General features: G+C 31.4%; 1 protein-coding gene across 7 annotated transcripts in view; it reads right to left on the bottom strand.

The window, feature by feature from the left end:
* Window positions 1-17,495, bottom strand: part of LOC107044326 (GTPase-activating protein skywalker) — a 32,726-nt gene continuing 15,231 nt past the window's right edge. For 4 of the 7 annotated variants that reach the window (XM_015266162.1, XM_015266158.1, XM_015266160.1 and 1 more), the window contains 9 exons: window positions 15,489-15,677; window positions 15,137-15,408; window positions 11,417-11,551; window positions 9,016-9,234; window positions 8,296-8,325; window positions 5,205-5,291; window positions 4,091-4,249; window positions 2,863-3,092; window positions 1-1,291 (listed from right to left, as the gene is read on the bottom strand). In XM_015266162.1, the coding sequence (XP_015121648.1) occupies window positions 1,150-1,291; window positions 2,863-3,092; window positions 4,091-4,249; window positions 5,205-5,291; window positions 8,296-8,325; window positions 9,016-9,234; window positions 11,417-11,551; window positions 15,137-15,408; window positions 15,489-15,677 (1,463 nt within the window). In that variant the 3' untranslated portion in view covers window positions 1-1,149. The remainder of the gene's footprint in view (window positions 1,292-2,862; window positions 3,093-4,090; window positions 4,250-5,204; window positions 5,292-8,295; window positions 8,326-9,015; window positions 9,235-11,416; window positions 11,552-15,136; window positions 15,409-15,488; window positions 15,678-17,495) is intronic. The other 3 variants (XM_015266164.1, XM_015266163.1, XM_015266165.1) reach the window with 3 other exon arrangements.

The following is a 17,495-nucleotide window of genomic DNA, read 5'->3' as shown; positions in this document are numbered from 1 at the left end:
CCTTAGATTTGGAGATATTCCTCAAAAACTCTGCTAAATCGACTTAAATTATTTTACCGCTTCGTTATTCTATTTATTCTTAGTAATATTTAAACAAGACTCATCTGAGAACATGTTTTTCTTCCCAGTCTTGAATGTATAATAAAAATTAGTCTACAGATTGGTGCGACCGAGCCTTGATTATCGAAAACTGTGGAAATTTAATGCCAAAAAAAATTGCTCTACCGTAAGAGATTTTTCATTTCAATTAGTTTTATATTATTGTCAAAATTATTCGGTTTATATCTTTCATCAATCAACTGACAAACCCTCAATAATAATGAAGAAAGAAAAAAAATCTGTCATCTGGAGGAGCCGGCTCCAACGTTGTATTCTCGAATAAACAAATTGGCAACAGTAATTCCTAAATTAGAGAAAAAAAATATTGAACATAAAAGTCATTACAATGCATACCGATAGGACTAGGCGCATTCGCTTAATCAATTACCTCTATATCATTAATAGTCTCACGAGTCTCACTGATTTTCCGTTCTCTCATTGCTGAAAATCTTGTCAATCATTTGTCATTTTTTCTTAACTGACAGCCTTATTACCCATAACGTTAGGCATATGCACCATGAGAATGAAAAAAAAAATTATAAATCGACACTGAATTACAAATTATAAATGTTCTTTACAGCTACAACGAAGAAAGCGTAATTACGTAACAATTCAATTTCACTGGGTAATTGAACATGTTTTATTTTAATATTTCCTTTCAATGATTAGGGCTAGAACATTTGCTTTCTCCAAGAATTTGTCACACTTCAAATGAATTTTCATTGTTAATACAACAATCGAGTCCTTTCCATAAGATTCCTCAGATTTTTTGTCACAAAGCTAACATCCTGGACCTAATAATGCTAATTCAGTTGTTCTACCTCATTTTTTTGCATTTTTTTATTCGCTTCTCATTTCGTTTTGTTCTGTTTATTTGATACTCTTAATGAGTAATAAATCGTGATTACTCGCTCATATTGAAGCCATATCACGCACAATAATACTATTTATATATCGAAGCAACAGAGGATTACACCAACAATAAATAACGAGACAAAGATTATAGAGAGTTGATAAATGGCAGTTGCATTTTTTTATACGTGAAGAGAATTAGGCCCCAGCGAAACCGTAAACCTCCAATACTCTAATCTCGAAATCACCACTGGCGCACAGTGGTGGATTGTTGAAAGTCGAACAACGATCTGTTTTGCCAAATCGGATGTTCTCGTCCATCCAAATTGCTTGGCCGTCACTGAAATAACAAAGGGAATGCAATTAAAGTAATTATTTTTGTAAATAATGCATAATCGGAGGGGAAAACGAGGTGAGTTTGATGTTTTACGCAGGAAAATGGTTTATTTGAATCAAATAAAAATGTTCATTTGACATTTTTGTATTCATTTGGAGAATGTCATTGTTCAAAATTAATAAACTTGTTTAATTGTTTAAAAAAAAAACGATTTAATTATATCAAATAATTCTTCTTTTACAGATGTGAAAGTTTCTAATTCTCGGAAGTAATTCATTGATTTAGAAGGGATTATACTGAGAATAAAGAAATGATTACTTGTTTTTAGAGGAAAAACTCCGAAGTCAGTATCAAAAAGCTACTTAAAGAACTCGAAAGGGATAACATTTAGAAACTATTATTTTTATTCAATAGTAATTGAATCAATGAATCAAGATTCATAAACATAAGTAGATTAATTTTAAAACAGAAAAAATCAGCAATTTAAGAACAATTGGAGTACATTTAATTAAAAATGAGTGAGAATTAGAACTTTTTCGTCTGATTTGAATAAAAATTCCTCTAAAAAAATTCTAAAATTCAGATTTTTACTGGAAAGAAGAATTATTTTCTCATCTGAATTTTGAAACTATTATTTTAATTCAATACTAATGGAATCAATGGAATCAAGATTCATAAAAATGAGAATATTAATTTTAAAACAGAAAAAATCATCAATTTAAAAACGAAAAAGTAAAAATCTCTAAATTCCAGAACTAAGATTTGCTTAAAATAAAAGAAATGTCTTAATCTAAAAACAATTGAACTAGATTTAATTAAAAATTACTGAGAATTATAACTTTGTCGTCTGATTTGAATAAAAATTCCTCTAAAAAAATTCTAAAATTCAGATATTTTTACTGGAAAGGAGAATTTTTTTCTCCTCTGAATTTTGAAACTATTATTGTAATTCAATACTAATGGAATCAATGGAATCAAGATTCATAAAAATGAGAATATTAAGTTTAAAACAGAGAAAATCATCAATTTATGAACGAAAGAATGAAAATCTTCAATTCCAGAACCAAGATTTCCATAAAATAAAAGAAATGTCTTAATCTAAGAACAATTGAACTAAATTTAATTAAAAATGACTGAGAGTTAGAACTTTTTCGTCTGATTTGAATAAAAATTCCTCTAAAAAAATTCTAAAATTCAGATATTTTTACTGGAAACGAGAATTTTTTTCTCCTCTGAATTTTGAAACTATTATTTTAATTCTATACTGATGGAATCAATGGAATCAAGATTCATAAAAATGAGAATATTAATTTTAAAACAGAAAAAATCATCAATTTAAAAATGAAAAAGTAAAAATCTCTCAATTCCAGAACCACGATTTGCTTAAAATAAAAGAAATGTCTTAATCTAAGAACAATTGAACTAGATTTAATCAACAATGACTGAGAATTAGAACTTTTTCGTCTGATTTGAATAAAAATTCCTCTAAAAAAGTTCAGAAATTCAGATATTTTTACTGGAAAGAAGAATTTTGTTCTCCTCAGTGTCATTTTACTATAGAATTGAGAACTCACCCTCCACCGATGGTGATCATCTTGGCATCAGCTGCCATGAAGAGTTCAGCGGAATGATGAACCCTGGAGTCGTTGTGCGACGAATCCATACCTACCCACGGATATTTAGCACGTTCTGGGTACAAACTGAAGAGGAATGTTTCACCCGTACCGAAGTATGCTTGTCTCTGTCCTTTATCGTCTTTCAAATTTCTTTCGCACCATCGCGTGGAACAGTAAGCTCCAAATACCTTGAAGTTTCAAATAAATCAAATAATGATTTAAACGATTGGAGACTTATATCAAGATTATAGCTTCCGAATGAAAGCTTTGTAAAAATTTAAATTTAGGTTGTGAACTTTTTGTATTATATCAACTCATTATAATCCAAAAATTGAAAAAATGCCGTTGGTGGTAGCTGATAAATTGGGACATACGATTCTCATCGGTCGTATTGCGCCTAACAATCAGAAGAGAATTAAATACCATTCTATGAAACATGAATAAACAAATTATAATTATCCAAATCATTTGGTCACAGGAAAATAGAATAATTCTACTTTCTTAATATTGCGTTTACTAACGTTTTCTTTGAACAAAGTTGATTAGAATTGATAGCTAAAATTATGAGATTATCTCACATTTTTGACGTTAAGAATAGGAGAATCTTAATGCAATATAGTGAAAATGATGATTGATTACTTCACTCTGAACAAATAATATTAATATCCAAATACAAAATTTCTGATATGAATAAAAAGAAGCTGTGACTCAATATTCCAAATGAAGTTTTCATTTTTAATTTAGCGCTGAAAACACGGGATGACAATATTCTAAGCACGGAATTATATTGATGAGATGAACAACAGATTAATTGAATTACCGTGTCAACTAACTAAAAATTGATAACAGTGTGGGCACGCGCTTTTACCAGAGTATCAATGAACATTGAATTCCAGAAATTCACACTCTAAAGTGTGTTCTAGAAGGAATTTAATTGTAATTATGATTGAAATCCTATTCAGTGAGCGTAGGAATTAGAACATGCGCAAATCATTTATTGTAATATGAAAATTTAACAGCTGATAAATTGGAACATATGAATCTCATCGGTCGAATGGCTTTTTGCAATGAGAATGATTATAAACAATTAATTGAAAACGGAATCATGTGCAAAATGACCATTCGGAAGCCTATTCCTAATTAATTACCAATTCCTTCTGTTTTCCAACCCAATTATGTCACTCACCTCATTATTACACGTCTTAATCATGAGCAACGTCGGTTCATGCTGTTCCACCCTAACGTAGAACGTTGTCAAAGAACACCCATGTTCCTCCGTAGTATACAGCAAAATAGGCTGATACATCGTTATCCTCACAGGAAGCCACGACCACAGTGTGAATAACTGTGAAATGAAAATCATGAAAAGCCTCATTAATCCGCCCAAAACTCCCTCACAATTGAAACCACTTTGCAAACTGAACATTTTAATAATTTATCTCTATCTTAACCAAAAGTTATTAATATCCACTGATCACCAGTGGCACTTGTCATGCTTCATTTAATATTTAAATAGTGGACAGTTACAAGCAATATCCATACAACAATTGAATTATTTAATTCTTTGAATGTAGGATAATGAATGAATTGTTGATGAAAGCTCCAGCGATTCAATGTGATCCATAATAAATCTGAAAATAAACTCGTATTATGAAGTGAGATATACAAAACATTCCTCTCATGATTAACCAACGTGCTTGGTGAAATAAATCATGTACAATTCATGCACAATCTCTGACTAAAATGCTCATGCCCATGCTAATGCACATGCGTGGATAAACCAAACTGTAATAAAAATAAAAACCACGAGCAATGATTTGTCATAAATATCCAAACAACGTTATCATTACACAAACTCCCTCGCTATTGCTAAAAGCTCATCAAGTTTAAAGTGTCGAATAGCAGTAGACGAATCAGTCGTTGAATTGTAGCCATTCACAGATAATTAATGAGGCCGCCATCCTTAACTAATTAACAAAAATAAACGGTTAAATCATAAGGAAATAAAATTATCATCAACTAGTCGAAATTAATGGATCCCTTCGTCTTCCTATTTCTCTTTGTAAATAATTTTCACTACAGAAGCTTCATACAGTTAACTATGGACGCAAGCCGCTAAATAACGGATAAACAAAATTTCATGGTAATAAAAAATAATAATTGGATAATCAATTGATAACAGCATTACGACAATATCGACATGCCCCATGTCATCGACATAGACTTAATAAATTCTGCCTCGGTAAAACTTGAACACTGGCCCAACTGGTACATTAACTTGCCCGTGTAAATGTACTTACATCAGGCACGTCTAAGATCTGCGAGTTAACAGTCTGTATAGGATACACGCCCATTGACAGAGCTCTTGGTCCAGGGCTGTGTGCACCCTATTACGTATTCCAATTGCACCAACCCCCAATGATCAAATAATATTCAGTCCACCATCATATCCGGATAACGCAGCGTAATAACAATACAATAAATACAGATAGCCATCAGTTTAACAACTGCGTCAGACCATTTAACATATCCAATTAAACATATTGCTATTAATTTTCCCTTCGTATCCATTACAATAATCAATAGTCGATCAATTATTATCCTGTCAAATCGAGCATGGACTGTAATGTTCATAGAACCTGTTACCGAGTGCCCAATTTCGTGATGACATTGTATTTTTTGTTATTTAGATTATTCGTTATCGATGTCAGCTCGATTATTCAGGTAATTCGCCATCCACTGGGAACAGATTACACCTATATGGGGAATAAAGCTCACAGAAGAGACAAAAATACAGAAAAAAAATGATTTTCCATTCGAATAAATTGAAACTAATTGTCAGTCTCGAAATAGCAGCCATGCATTGACGAAATAAGGATGGCTCCCCTGCAAAATATTAATATGTAAGAGAAAATAAATGGAAAATAGAAACAATGGTCCTGCAGTAGAGGGATTAGCTGTATTCTCTCGGCATTAAGTAACACTGTCCTCTGTGTTTTATTTATTTTTCGGTTTCGCAATTGCGATCTTGGCATGCCTCGTGTACAGAGTGTCATCTGCTTTTCGTATTTTTTTTTAAACATTCTCGAGTTAGTTGGTTTCCATCAAAAAAACAATTGATCATTAAAAAGTCTCCTGCAAATAGTGAAGGAACCATTCTGCTCCTCGCATTTTAAAACGTAAACACAGTATTTTCATCTTCACAATGAATTCCCACTCGGTTAACGTGAAAATTACGAGATGTAATGAAAACAGTGAATGCGTTTGTTTGAATGAATGTTCAGTGGGTTGAGGTAATCATTCAATTGTTCGTTGCGCATAAGCAGATTCGTACACGAAGAGAAAAGTTGAGTAAAAATTATGAGGAAGTCGGGGTAAATGCGATGGATCAGTGGTTGGCAGTAGATATTGTTGGGAATTGATTGAAAATGAAGAAGAGAAATAGGTCATTTGTCTCTCCTGGCCTTTTGTGGAGAACTTTACTTCATTCCCAGGGGCTAATTGTTGATTGATTTTCAATAGTCGATATTTTTATGAGTTTAAGTGGTAAGAGGTGATGATTTCTTTAATTACGATATTGTTCTGAAATATTGAAGAATCTTTTTTTTAACACCAGTTATTTCTGAGATAATTTCATAATTACAGGAGACATCACATTCGACTCTTTATTTTACCACTTCAACTCAATTTTCGATCGAGTAATAATTTTACTGAAATTTGGTCGAATTTTGTCATTGAAAATTCATAATTTGATGAAAATATCAATGGAAACAATGAATTTTTATTCAATTATTCCATTAAAATTTATAGAAGTGAAGAAATTTCGGGTAAATTAATTCCTGAATTTTTTTATAAGTGAAAATTCAGTGTGATTTAGTGTTAAATATTCATGTTCTGATTGAAAATTCAAGTAAGTTTGGGAATTCGCGATTTGTAGCAGTTAAAACATTTGGAATTCCATTCAATTTTCAATTTTTTTTCTAACAGTTAGATTATTAGATTATTTTAACAGTTAGATTACAGCAGTAAAACGTGATAACTGAAGCTTGATATTTTTCAATTGTATATTTGGATAATAAATTAAGACAAGATCTTTCTTATCGCTTTTCCGTAAAAGATGTCTTTCACATTTCGTTCTGAAATAATTCGTTACACCCAGAAAAACTGCAGATTCGAATCAAATAAATGGATTTATTGAATAGCTTAAAATAAAGCTTTTATCCAAATTTAAATCTTAATTTTATTTGCGTTTTTATAAACATGAAATGAATATTTTTTTTAATATGAAGAAATGTTTTCTTGATCCAAATGATGATTTTACTAATAGATGATAAATAAATAAATTTATAAATTAGTTAATTAGACGGTAAATGATTTAGATATTTCTAAGGGTAATTTGGAATCAATAAATGCATTTATTAATTTATTCAAATGCATCATTCCTGTGGATCTATCGAAATAATTCCAATTATATGACAACAAATGCGAAGAATTGCCTAATTTTTGTACGTTTTACCACTTCACCTCTGACTTCATAAAATTTACAAATCGTTTTCACTTATTTTTCTAGACAATTTTTACTTGCATTTTGCCGTTTTGTTTGCGTTTTCATAAAGATGAAATGAATAGTTGTTTAAATATGTAAAAATGTTTGTTTGATCCAAATGAAGACTTCAATATCAATTAGATGATTAATTAATTAACTAATCATCATTAATTAACTAATTAATGATGATTAATAAATTAATGATCATTATTGATGATTATTATTTTATTTAGATAGTAAATGATCCAACTGTTTCTAATGAAGAATTGATTTGCAATCAATAAATTATTTATTTCATATAATCAAAACATTTTCATTGGAATAAATAAATGAGTTAACTAATTTATGTGGATGTATCGAAATAGTTCCATTGATATGCCACCAAATGTGAAGAATTGACAAATTTTTGTACATTTTACCACTTCACTTCTGACTTTCTAAAATTTACAATCATTTCCCCCCGTTTTCCTAGACAATTTTTACTTGAATTTTTCCTCCATGTGCACATCTTGTCGAATATGCCTCGTGGAATCATACTCAGTAAATACCAATTTGCAATGCACTTGTGAGACAGGAGTTATCACACCCTCCCAATGATGAAAGAAAAAAACGATAATGATAATGCCATGTTTCGCATTTTGTAATAAATGGTAAATGATTTGAATAATGGTAACGGCGAATAAAGCTTTCTGATACGCGAGAAAAACCATGTGGTGAGTAAATACTTTGGTGTAAGTAATAATAAACAATGAAATAAAAAAAAATTGATAAATAGTTCAGGGACAGAGGATAGCAACATGAAAACTAAACGACACATTTTCCATAAAGTATTAATTATACAATACCCTGTCTTTGTACGTGTCTTCGCACTCTTTCTGAAAACAAATTAAAACATTGAGAATAGTGTTTTTAAACGAAATTGTCATCTCTTTTTGTGTTTAGCTTTTGTCATTGAATAATGTCTTACTCAATCGAATTTTACGTCAAGTCTTAGAGAGAGAGAGAGAGACGAGGAGTGGGAAACGCGTAAAATTGATTTGTGTTGTTGAAAAATAATTTATAAACATATTGTCATCTGCCTGCCTGCCCTCGAGGGATAAAACGAGAGTAATATACGTCTGTGTGATTCCTGAACCAAACGACAAGGAGAGAGAGAGAGAAAGAGAGATAAAAAATAATTACAATCTATTACTCAGAGGAAATCAAAATAAGACACCATGGACGAGGAACATTTACAGTTAGTTTTTAGCCCATTACCACAATAACCAATTCACAGAATCAAAAGAGATTGAACAAAAGAACAATAAATCATTGAATACATGAAAGAGAAAAAAAATTAACAAATATCAATAAATATTCTAGTCATAATAAAATAGAGTGAGTTTTATTTTTATGTTATTTGAGTTGCACAGACTCGAATGCCAACGGAAAACGAGGAAATGTGCAACGTCAGCGAATATAAAAATAAATCAAGACGAGTAAGGAATTAAATATGCTTACTCCTTGGAGAATAATGTAATACAGTATTTTTAATTTATCATTTTTTAATTCTTGACCAGACTTACCTCTCGAATCGTGAGTGTGTGGGACATCATCTGAATATTGACCTGGGATTGACTCGTGGGTAGATTGTCAGTCGATCGTGATCTTGCCAATGATTTTGAGCCGGTTAGGACACTGCGACTTCTCAGAGACATTTCTGTACGCAAAAACACTCTTGATATGTAAGCTGAACTCAGTCCCCGAATACCGAAGGCAGTCCTTAAGAATTTTGCCGGGCTCACCTGGGGAAAGAGGATGAAAAATGGTTACAACAGTTGAAAATTGTTTGGATGGTCTATTGAAATTTATTTATTAGTGACTAGGGGGCTACGCCCCCTGCTCGCCTCGCTCGCCAACCCCATCGTGGCCCTTAATCTGACCCATATGACCCTTATTCTGACCCTCGTGACCCTTATTCTGACCTTCATGACTCTTAATCGGACCCTGGTGACCCTTATTCTTACCTCGACCCTTATTCTGTTCCTTATGACTTTTAATTTGACACTTGTGACCTTTAATCTGACTCTCGTGACCCTTATTCTGACCCTCGCGAACCTTATTCTGACCTTCATGACTCTTAATCGGACTCTGGTGACCCTTATTCTTACCTCGACCCTTATTCTGTTCCTTATGACTTTTAATCTGACACTTGTGACCTTTAATCTGACCCTCATGACCATTATTCTGACCCTCGTGACCCTTATTCTGACCTTCATGACTCTTAATCGGACCCTGGTGACCCTTATTCTTACCTCGACCCTTAGTCTGTTCCTTATGACTTTTAATCTAACACTTGTGACCCTTAATTGGACCCTCCTGACCCTTATTCTGACCCTCGCGAACCTTATGCTGATCTTCATGACTCTTAATCGGACCCTGGTGACCCTTATTCTTATCTCGACCCTTATTCCGTCTCTTGTGACTTTCCATCTGACACTTGTGACCCTTAATTGGACCCTCATGACCATTATTCTGACCCTCGTGAACCTTATTCTGACCTTTATGACTCTTAATCGGACCATTGTGACCCTTATCTTTACCTCGACCCTTATACCGGCTCTTGTGACCCTTAATTGCACCCTCGAGACCCTTATTCTGACCCTCGTGAACCTTATTTTGAGCCTCGTGAACCTTATTCTAACCCTTGTGACCCTTAATTTTGGAGTTTTTATTTCAAGTACTAAAGTTTGATCACCAGAAGTCGATTTGGATTTTTATAATATAGAGATTTTTGGAATTTCTTAAAGAGAACTGGTGCATTCGAACCGAATAAAACTCTTTATTCGAAACTTACTAATTTATTTCAACAATATAAATGGTGAAGCGGTAAAACTGTTCAAGTCGATTTAGACTTGAGCTCAGATTTTGAAAAATACCTCCAAATCTAAGGGAGATAAGGAAATTTTGGTAATGACCTTTTTTGTAGAGTGAATTAAGGGCTGCAAAAAAGGTTTTGACAAAAATTTTGCTATCTCCCTTAGATTCCGAGATATTCAAAATAGTCAACAGAGAGTTAAACCATTCTATCGATTCGCTACTGATATTTTATTATTTTAAATATTTTGAATTCGTAAACTCGTATGTTTATTTGGAATGTTCAAGGTTTTAAATAAACGTTATTATTACATGTTAATAAATTCGTTCTCTTCGCAATATAAAGAACGATTTTTTTTTCTAACTAATAAACACATTTGTTTATATTCTGCAAAAACTGTTTATTTGATGTGAATAAAAACGCAAATAATTAATTCAAATAGATTATTTCTCTGGATGACTTTTGATGGAGAGCACCTTGCGAATTCTAAACGTCAGCGAAAAACAAAGATTATCTTTCAATTTTTTGTTTTTCTTTTCTTTTATTTCTGGGATCAACATTGCATATATGATTTTTGCTGACTGCAACGATTAGAAATATACCAAAAAATAATAGAAACGATTCACTAGATTATTGATACAAGAACTCATAAAACATCTGTAAAAGTAGATGTCAGTGATGATAAGTGAAATGGTTTATCTCAAAATTTTTTTATTGTTGACTATGGGATTGTATGTGATTGTTCATGTCTCTGGAAAAATTCTGAAAGAGTCCTTGTTAAATTTTGTTTGACACGAAAGAGATCTTTTGTGATATGTCCAGAGACTTATTAGTCGTTTAAGTGTCTGCATAATCAGCAAAATTGTCATTTTTGACTCGAATCGATTTGTCTTTCCACGTTCGATACGTTAAAAAAATGTATACAACGTATTATCTCTCGATGCAGTAATTGAAACATCGCGTGTTCTTGTTCACCTGACATTTTCTACATTCTTATCGAAAAAAAGTCATTAGCTCCCAACATACTTAGACAGTAGAGACATTACATGCTTGTCTGTTTTACGTAACAATAGATAAAGTAAAATGTTTCAACCGAATGGAATAGTTACCGGTATTTGACGGCAAAATTTCGAAAGAGCCGCGTCAACTCCATTTTTCGTTATTTCACCCATCCACTCCGACGTTGTCGACGACGAGTGCTTGTAAAAGAGTAGAACAATGGCCATTGCTACTCGGTACAGAACCTAGACGAGACGAAAAATCAAACGTTAATTTTCGGAAATGTAACTGTTATGTGAAAGAATAAAACTAACGTGAAGTAGAAAAATTCTTAAATCAGGAACACTGGACGTGATTTAAGGATATTCAAACACTTTGGCTATTTTTTCTCTAGAGAAATGCTTTTCTACTTTTGTAGACGAACATCAGAGCTTTCATTTGAGCCCCATTTGACCCTAAGTTTCCGGACACTTTACAATAATTTTATTATTTAAACTTTGCAGGTTATTGAATCGTCAGAAAATATTTTTAAATTGTTGAAATTCATTTGGGCCATGGTCAAGTCAGCAGCAATAATTAATTACAAATTTAGTAATTCGATTTCACTACGTTTCGAATGCTCAAGGCATTCCTCTTTAGGTTTTCCTCTTCAGGAAAGCATTTTAAAAATCATAAAAAAAGTGGAAAAGTTTACTTTTGGAGGAAGATTAATGAAATAATTTAAAAATTACAATTTTTGGAAATTACGAGTATTTTGCTATAAATAATTTATGAACAACCGATTTTCCAGCAAAAAATCATTTGTTCGGAACCGTAATAAATTTATTTATATTCAGAATTTTACCGGAAATCGATTTCAGACGTAAAAAAATTAGGTTTCGGAAAGTTTAAACAATTTCAATGATTCATTTATAAACAACGAATGTTTAAAAAAATCATAATTCTGTGCAAAATGTAAATTTTTCTCACGTAATTCAATTGATAAATTTGATGATTGAAACTGTAAAAAATACTTGGATATCCTTAAGAATATTTTATTTTCAATTCACGAATTATTGCGCTTGATTCGGGAATTTTAATTCTTAAATCACTGGTATTTGGTCTTAACTCAAGAATATTTACTATAGCATTAGGAATTTTCATTCGTGAACCCGGCATATTTGGTCAACCAATTAAGAATGTTTATTTTTGAATGAGGAAAATTCCGTAGAAATCTATTCCTGACTTGCAATTTTTACTTCCGTGAACAATGCTACAGAGTTTGTTTCGAAAAGATGAAGAGACTTTCTTCATACTTCATGAAAATTTCGGCAAAAAAGTCTTATGAAATATTTCTCTAGACCTCTACATTTGTCATAATTTGCAAAATAATTTTTCAAATCGTGAAATTATCTGGGTCTGCTACTCCTCTGACTAAACAAAAGGAAAAAATTTTCTAGTTTGCAATAAAAATTTCATAACTGTCGTAATGAAATAAAGCAAGCACAAAATTCTGGGATTAAGTGACATTTTCACTCATTTTAAGAAGATTTATGTAAAATTCAATTAAAAAATCCTCATTCAAAATGAAGAGCTCTTCACAGAGCTGCCAGATAAATCAATAATGCTACCCAGAATCGAATCAGCTATCAGAATCAGAATTTTTTTTTTGTTGTGGAATGGAAGCTCTGATGTTCGTCTACAAAAGTAGAAAAGTATTTCTGTAGAGAAAACAATAGCCAAAGTGCTTGAATATCCTTAAATTACATCCAGTGTTCCTGATTTAAGAATTTTTTTCCTTTTAATTTTTTTAATTTACTATAATTGTTCTTGAATTGAGGCCCATTTTCATCCAGTTCTTATTTATCCTTTCTATTTATTTTATTTACGAATCTCGGTTTTGGAATTCGGAACTTCTGGATTCGTGAATTAAACAAAATCTCAAGGAAATATTTTCAAAGTTTAGAAAATCGCGAAACGAAAATATCCCTTGATAGTTCCTCTTGAGATTACACTCAGAGGAAAAAATTTCTAGTTTGCAGTAAAAATCTCTGAAATTTCGCAATCCGTTTTGGATTTCGAAATATTTATTGAAAACTGAATTGTTTCTCATTTCTTTCCTTTCTTCACTGTTCAAATTTTTTGTCTGAACTTTCCGGTACACTTTTTGGAAATTTTTATCGAATTTGATTACCACTGAAATTTTAAGGAATTTTGTCATTGAAAATTCAGAATTTCGTGGAAAAATCAAAGAGAACTGTAAATTTCAGTTCCATTTTTCCCCGAAAATGAATAGAAAATCAAAAAATTCCGGTAAATATATTTTTGAATTTTCAGCACACTAACACTGAATGCGATTTAAGGGAAAAAAATCCTGAAATTTCACATTTCATTGAAAGTTCAATGTAATTTGGTACTGAATATTCATACTAGATTGGAAATTCAAATAAATTAAGAGATTCTCGTTTTTCTGTTGTTTAAAATTCTCGAATTGTACTGAATTTTCAGGGAAACCTGAAATTTCATCACTGTTAAAAATTGTTGTCTGAACTTTCCGGTACACTTTTTGAAAATTTTTATCAAATTTGATTACCACTGAAATTTCAAGGAATTTTGTCATTGAAAATTCAGAATTTCGTGGAAAAATCAAAGAGAACTGTAAATTTCAGTTCCATTTTTCCCCGAAAATGAATAGAAAATCAAAAAATTCCGGTAAATATATTTTTGAATTTTCAGCACACTAACACTGAATGCGATTTAAGGGAAAAAAATCCTGAAATTTCACATTTCATTGAAAGTTCAATGTAATTTGGTACTGAATATTCATACTAGATTGGAAATTCAAATAAATTAAGAGATTCTCGTTTTTCTGTTGTTTAAAATTCTCGAATTGTACTGAATTTTCAGGGAAACCTGAAATTTCATCACTGTTAAAAATTGTTGTCTGAACTTTCCGGTACACTTTTTGAAAATTTTTATCAAATTTGATTACCACTGAAATTTCAAGGAATTTTGTCATTGAAAATTCAGAATTTCGTGGAAAAATCAAAGAGAACTGTAAATTTCAGTTCCATTTTTCCCCGAAAATGAATAGAAAACCAAAAAATTCCGGTAAATATATTCTTGAATTTTCAGGACACTAACACTGAATGCGATTTAGGGGAAAAAAATCCTGAAATTTCACATTTCATTGAAAGTTCAATGTAATTTGGTACTGAATATTCATACTAGATTGGAAATTCAAATAAATTAAGAGATTCTCGTTTTTCTGTTGTTTAAAATTCTCGAATTGTACTGAATTTTCAGGGAAACCTGAAATTTCATCACTGTTAAAAATTGTTGTCTGAACTTTCCGGTACACTTTTTGAAAATTTTTATCAAATTTGATTACCACTGAAATTTCAAGGAATTTTGTCATTGAAAATTCAGAATTTCGTGGAAAAATCAAAGAGAACTGTAAATTTCAGTTCCATTTTTCCCCGAAAATGAATAGAAAACCAAAAAATTCCGGTAAATATATTCTTGAATTTTCAGGACACTAACACTGAATGCGATTTAGGGGAAAAAAATCTTGAAATTTCACATTTCATTGAAAGTTCAATGTAATTTGGTACTGAATATTCATATTAGATTGGAAATTCAAATAAATTAAGAAATTCTCGTTTTTGAGCTGCTTAAAATTCTCGAATTGTACTAAATTTTCATTGAAACCTGAAATTTCATGATTTTTTCTCCCTAAATCGCATTCGTTGTCCCTGAAATATCATTTTTTTTCTACCAGTGTTCGTTTATTGTTAAAATTGCTGTGACGAATGTAAGCGGTTTAAATAATCTTGATAAAAGACAATTACTTTGGAGCCCTCGTGCAAAAAACAGTCCATAACTCTGACTAGATGCTGAAACGGTAATAATTGAAGGATCCACCATATCCAATCCATATAGATTCTTTCAGCCCTCGAGCCTGAACAGTGCCTCGTAAGATGTACAGCTGCTGATTTAACATGCTTCTTCGTTATTTGTTCAACAGTCTTCCAAGTGCTCTCGTACAACAATTTCGTCTGCGTTATAAACATCTTCTCCTTGGCTGCAACGAGACTCGCCATGCAGTGGTAGCATTCCTCTTCTGCAAAATTACCCAGTTTCAACGTTAAACGTTTCTGGCAAATTGTAATTACGTGGTTTTACAAATTGGAATATACTGACCTGGCATGAAGTGCAATAAAAGCGCTGTAATTGGATAGAGTGAGGGACTATAAGTTATGTCTGGACAGGCGTATCCGAGTACAGAGACAACTCTGTCAGCAACGCTTCTGCCTTTTCGTGTGAGATTATAAGACAGGCAATGAGTGCTATCGACGAATGGCGGTAGCATTATTGATTTATCTGGCAGCTCTGTGAAGATAAAACATTGAACATCAGTAATCGGTTCAATAAATTCCAGTGAAATCATTGAACTTTGTGAAAAATCATGAAAACATTGTCATTTATTCATTTATATGAATTGTGCTTCTAAGGGCTAATGTCGGGAGACTTTTTTGTAGAGCGATTGGAGGGAATGGAGCTCTTTCCATTATCTCTGAAAGAAATAGACACTTTTTGGAATAGATTTATCAATTTCTACAACAAAAAATTGTCCCGAGATACTCTTCAAATGTTTTTCGAGAAGATTTTCACAAGATAAAGGTGATTTCTCTTAAGGATATCCAAGTATCTTTTAGAGTTTCAATCATCAGATTTGTCAATTGAATAAATGATAAATTTTTTCGCTTATCGGTCAGTTTATTATTTAGATTTCAAATAACACCAACGTTTCGACCCTGATTCTGGGTCCTCTTCAGGGTAATTTTACATAAATCTGTTGGAATGAATAATGATCTATATTTTGTCAATTAAATTGCGTGAGAAAAATTATTTAAAAAATCATGAATATTGAACGTCTTTAAAATTACATTTTGCACAGAATTATTACTTTTTAAAATATTCTTTGTTTATAAAAAAATAATTAAAATTGTTTAAACTTTAACAAATCTTTTTTTTTTAGCTATGATGTGGATTTCTGGTAAAATTCTGAATATGAATAAATTTGCCACAACTTCGAATAAACGATTTTTATGGGAGAAAATTCATTGTGTATAAAAAAAAATGTTCGTAATATTCAACAATTGGAATTTTGTGATTATTTCATCAATCTTCCCCCAAAAGTAAATTTTCTATTGCTTCGAATGGGAGCATTGTAATCGTTCAAATTTAAGTTTTAGATTTTTTGTGTCACATCAACCTATTGTGATTCAAAAAGTGAAAATATGCCATTATTGTTGAGCCCTATCCATCGACATTAATCAAAATTTAATCCATATACTATATTTTTGAATTTTAGAATTTTTTAAAAATCGATTGTCCCACCATAACTCAAAAGAAAATGTTAATTCATTGAATGATGGTTCAAAAAAATTCTTTGGATGTCTCTTCGAACGACTTTAAAGATGAAGACGATAGCTATAATCGTTGTTTTTATTTTTAGAATAATTTTCAACAATTTTGTATTTTATAAAAATTCCAATTCCGAGGATATTTTTGGATATCATGCTCTAGATTCATTCAATGAGAGCTGAGAATATGAGTTTCACAGCCACTCTGTCGATGTTAAAAAATCGTTACAATTCGTTTATTCATTAATTGGATTTTTTTACGATTTTTGTAAATTTAAAAATTTTCGTAAATTGCTCTGACAGAGAATTTTCTGATGGTTTCTTCAAATATGATGTTCCAAATTCATTCCATAATACAGATAACATCATTCTTCCATTCGATTTATAAAAGAATTTCGGAAATTATTCTCATAGCATTCAAAAGTAGATAATTTTCCATCTTTCAGAAAATCTACTTCCACTGATTATTTGAATGAAAAAACGAAAGATTAAAATTGATTCAATTATCATTACAACGACCTCCTTCGACTCCACTTTCATCGAATAAATGAATGGTATAGATATATATTATTTCATATTTGAAATAGCATCAAATATTAAACTAAATAAAAAATGACAATTGTTTAAAGAAGAATTGTCATTGAATTTAATAAAACGACTCGAAATGATGTGCAAAATGACCATTCGGCCGTACATTGCCAATCAATCAGCAAAAAAACAACACTATATTAATATAAAAGCAATCTCCCACTCGTTTCAGATTCTTAAAACGTCTTCTAAT

The sequence above is a fragment of the Diachasma alloeum genome, unplaced genomic scaffold, assembly GCF_001412515.2.
Source record: "Diachasma alloeum isolate Michigan unplaced genomic scaffold, Dall2.0 Dall_scaffold_00711, whole genome shotgun sequence".
NCBI classification, from domain to species: Eukaryota; Metazoa; Arthropoda; class Insecta; order Hymenoptera; family Braconidae; genus Diachasma; species Diachasma alloeum.
The sequence above is the reverse complement of the archived record's forward strand: the minus strand, read 5'-3'. Positions and strand labels throughout refer to the sequence as shown.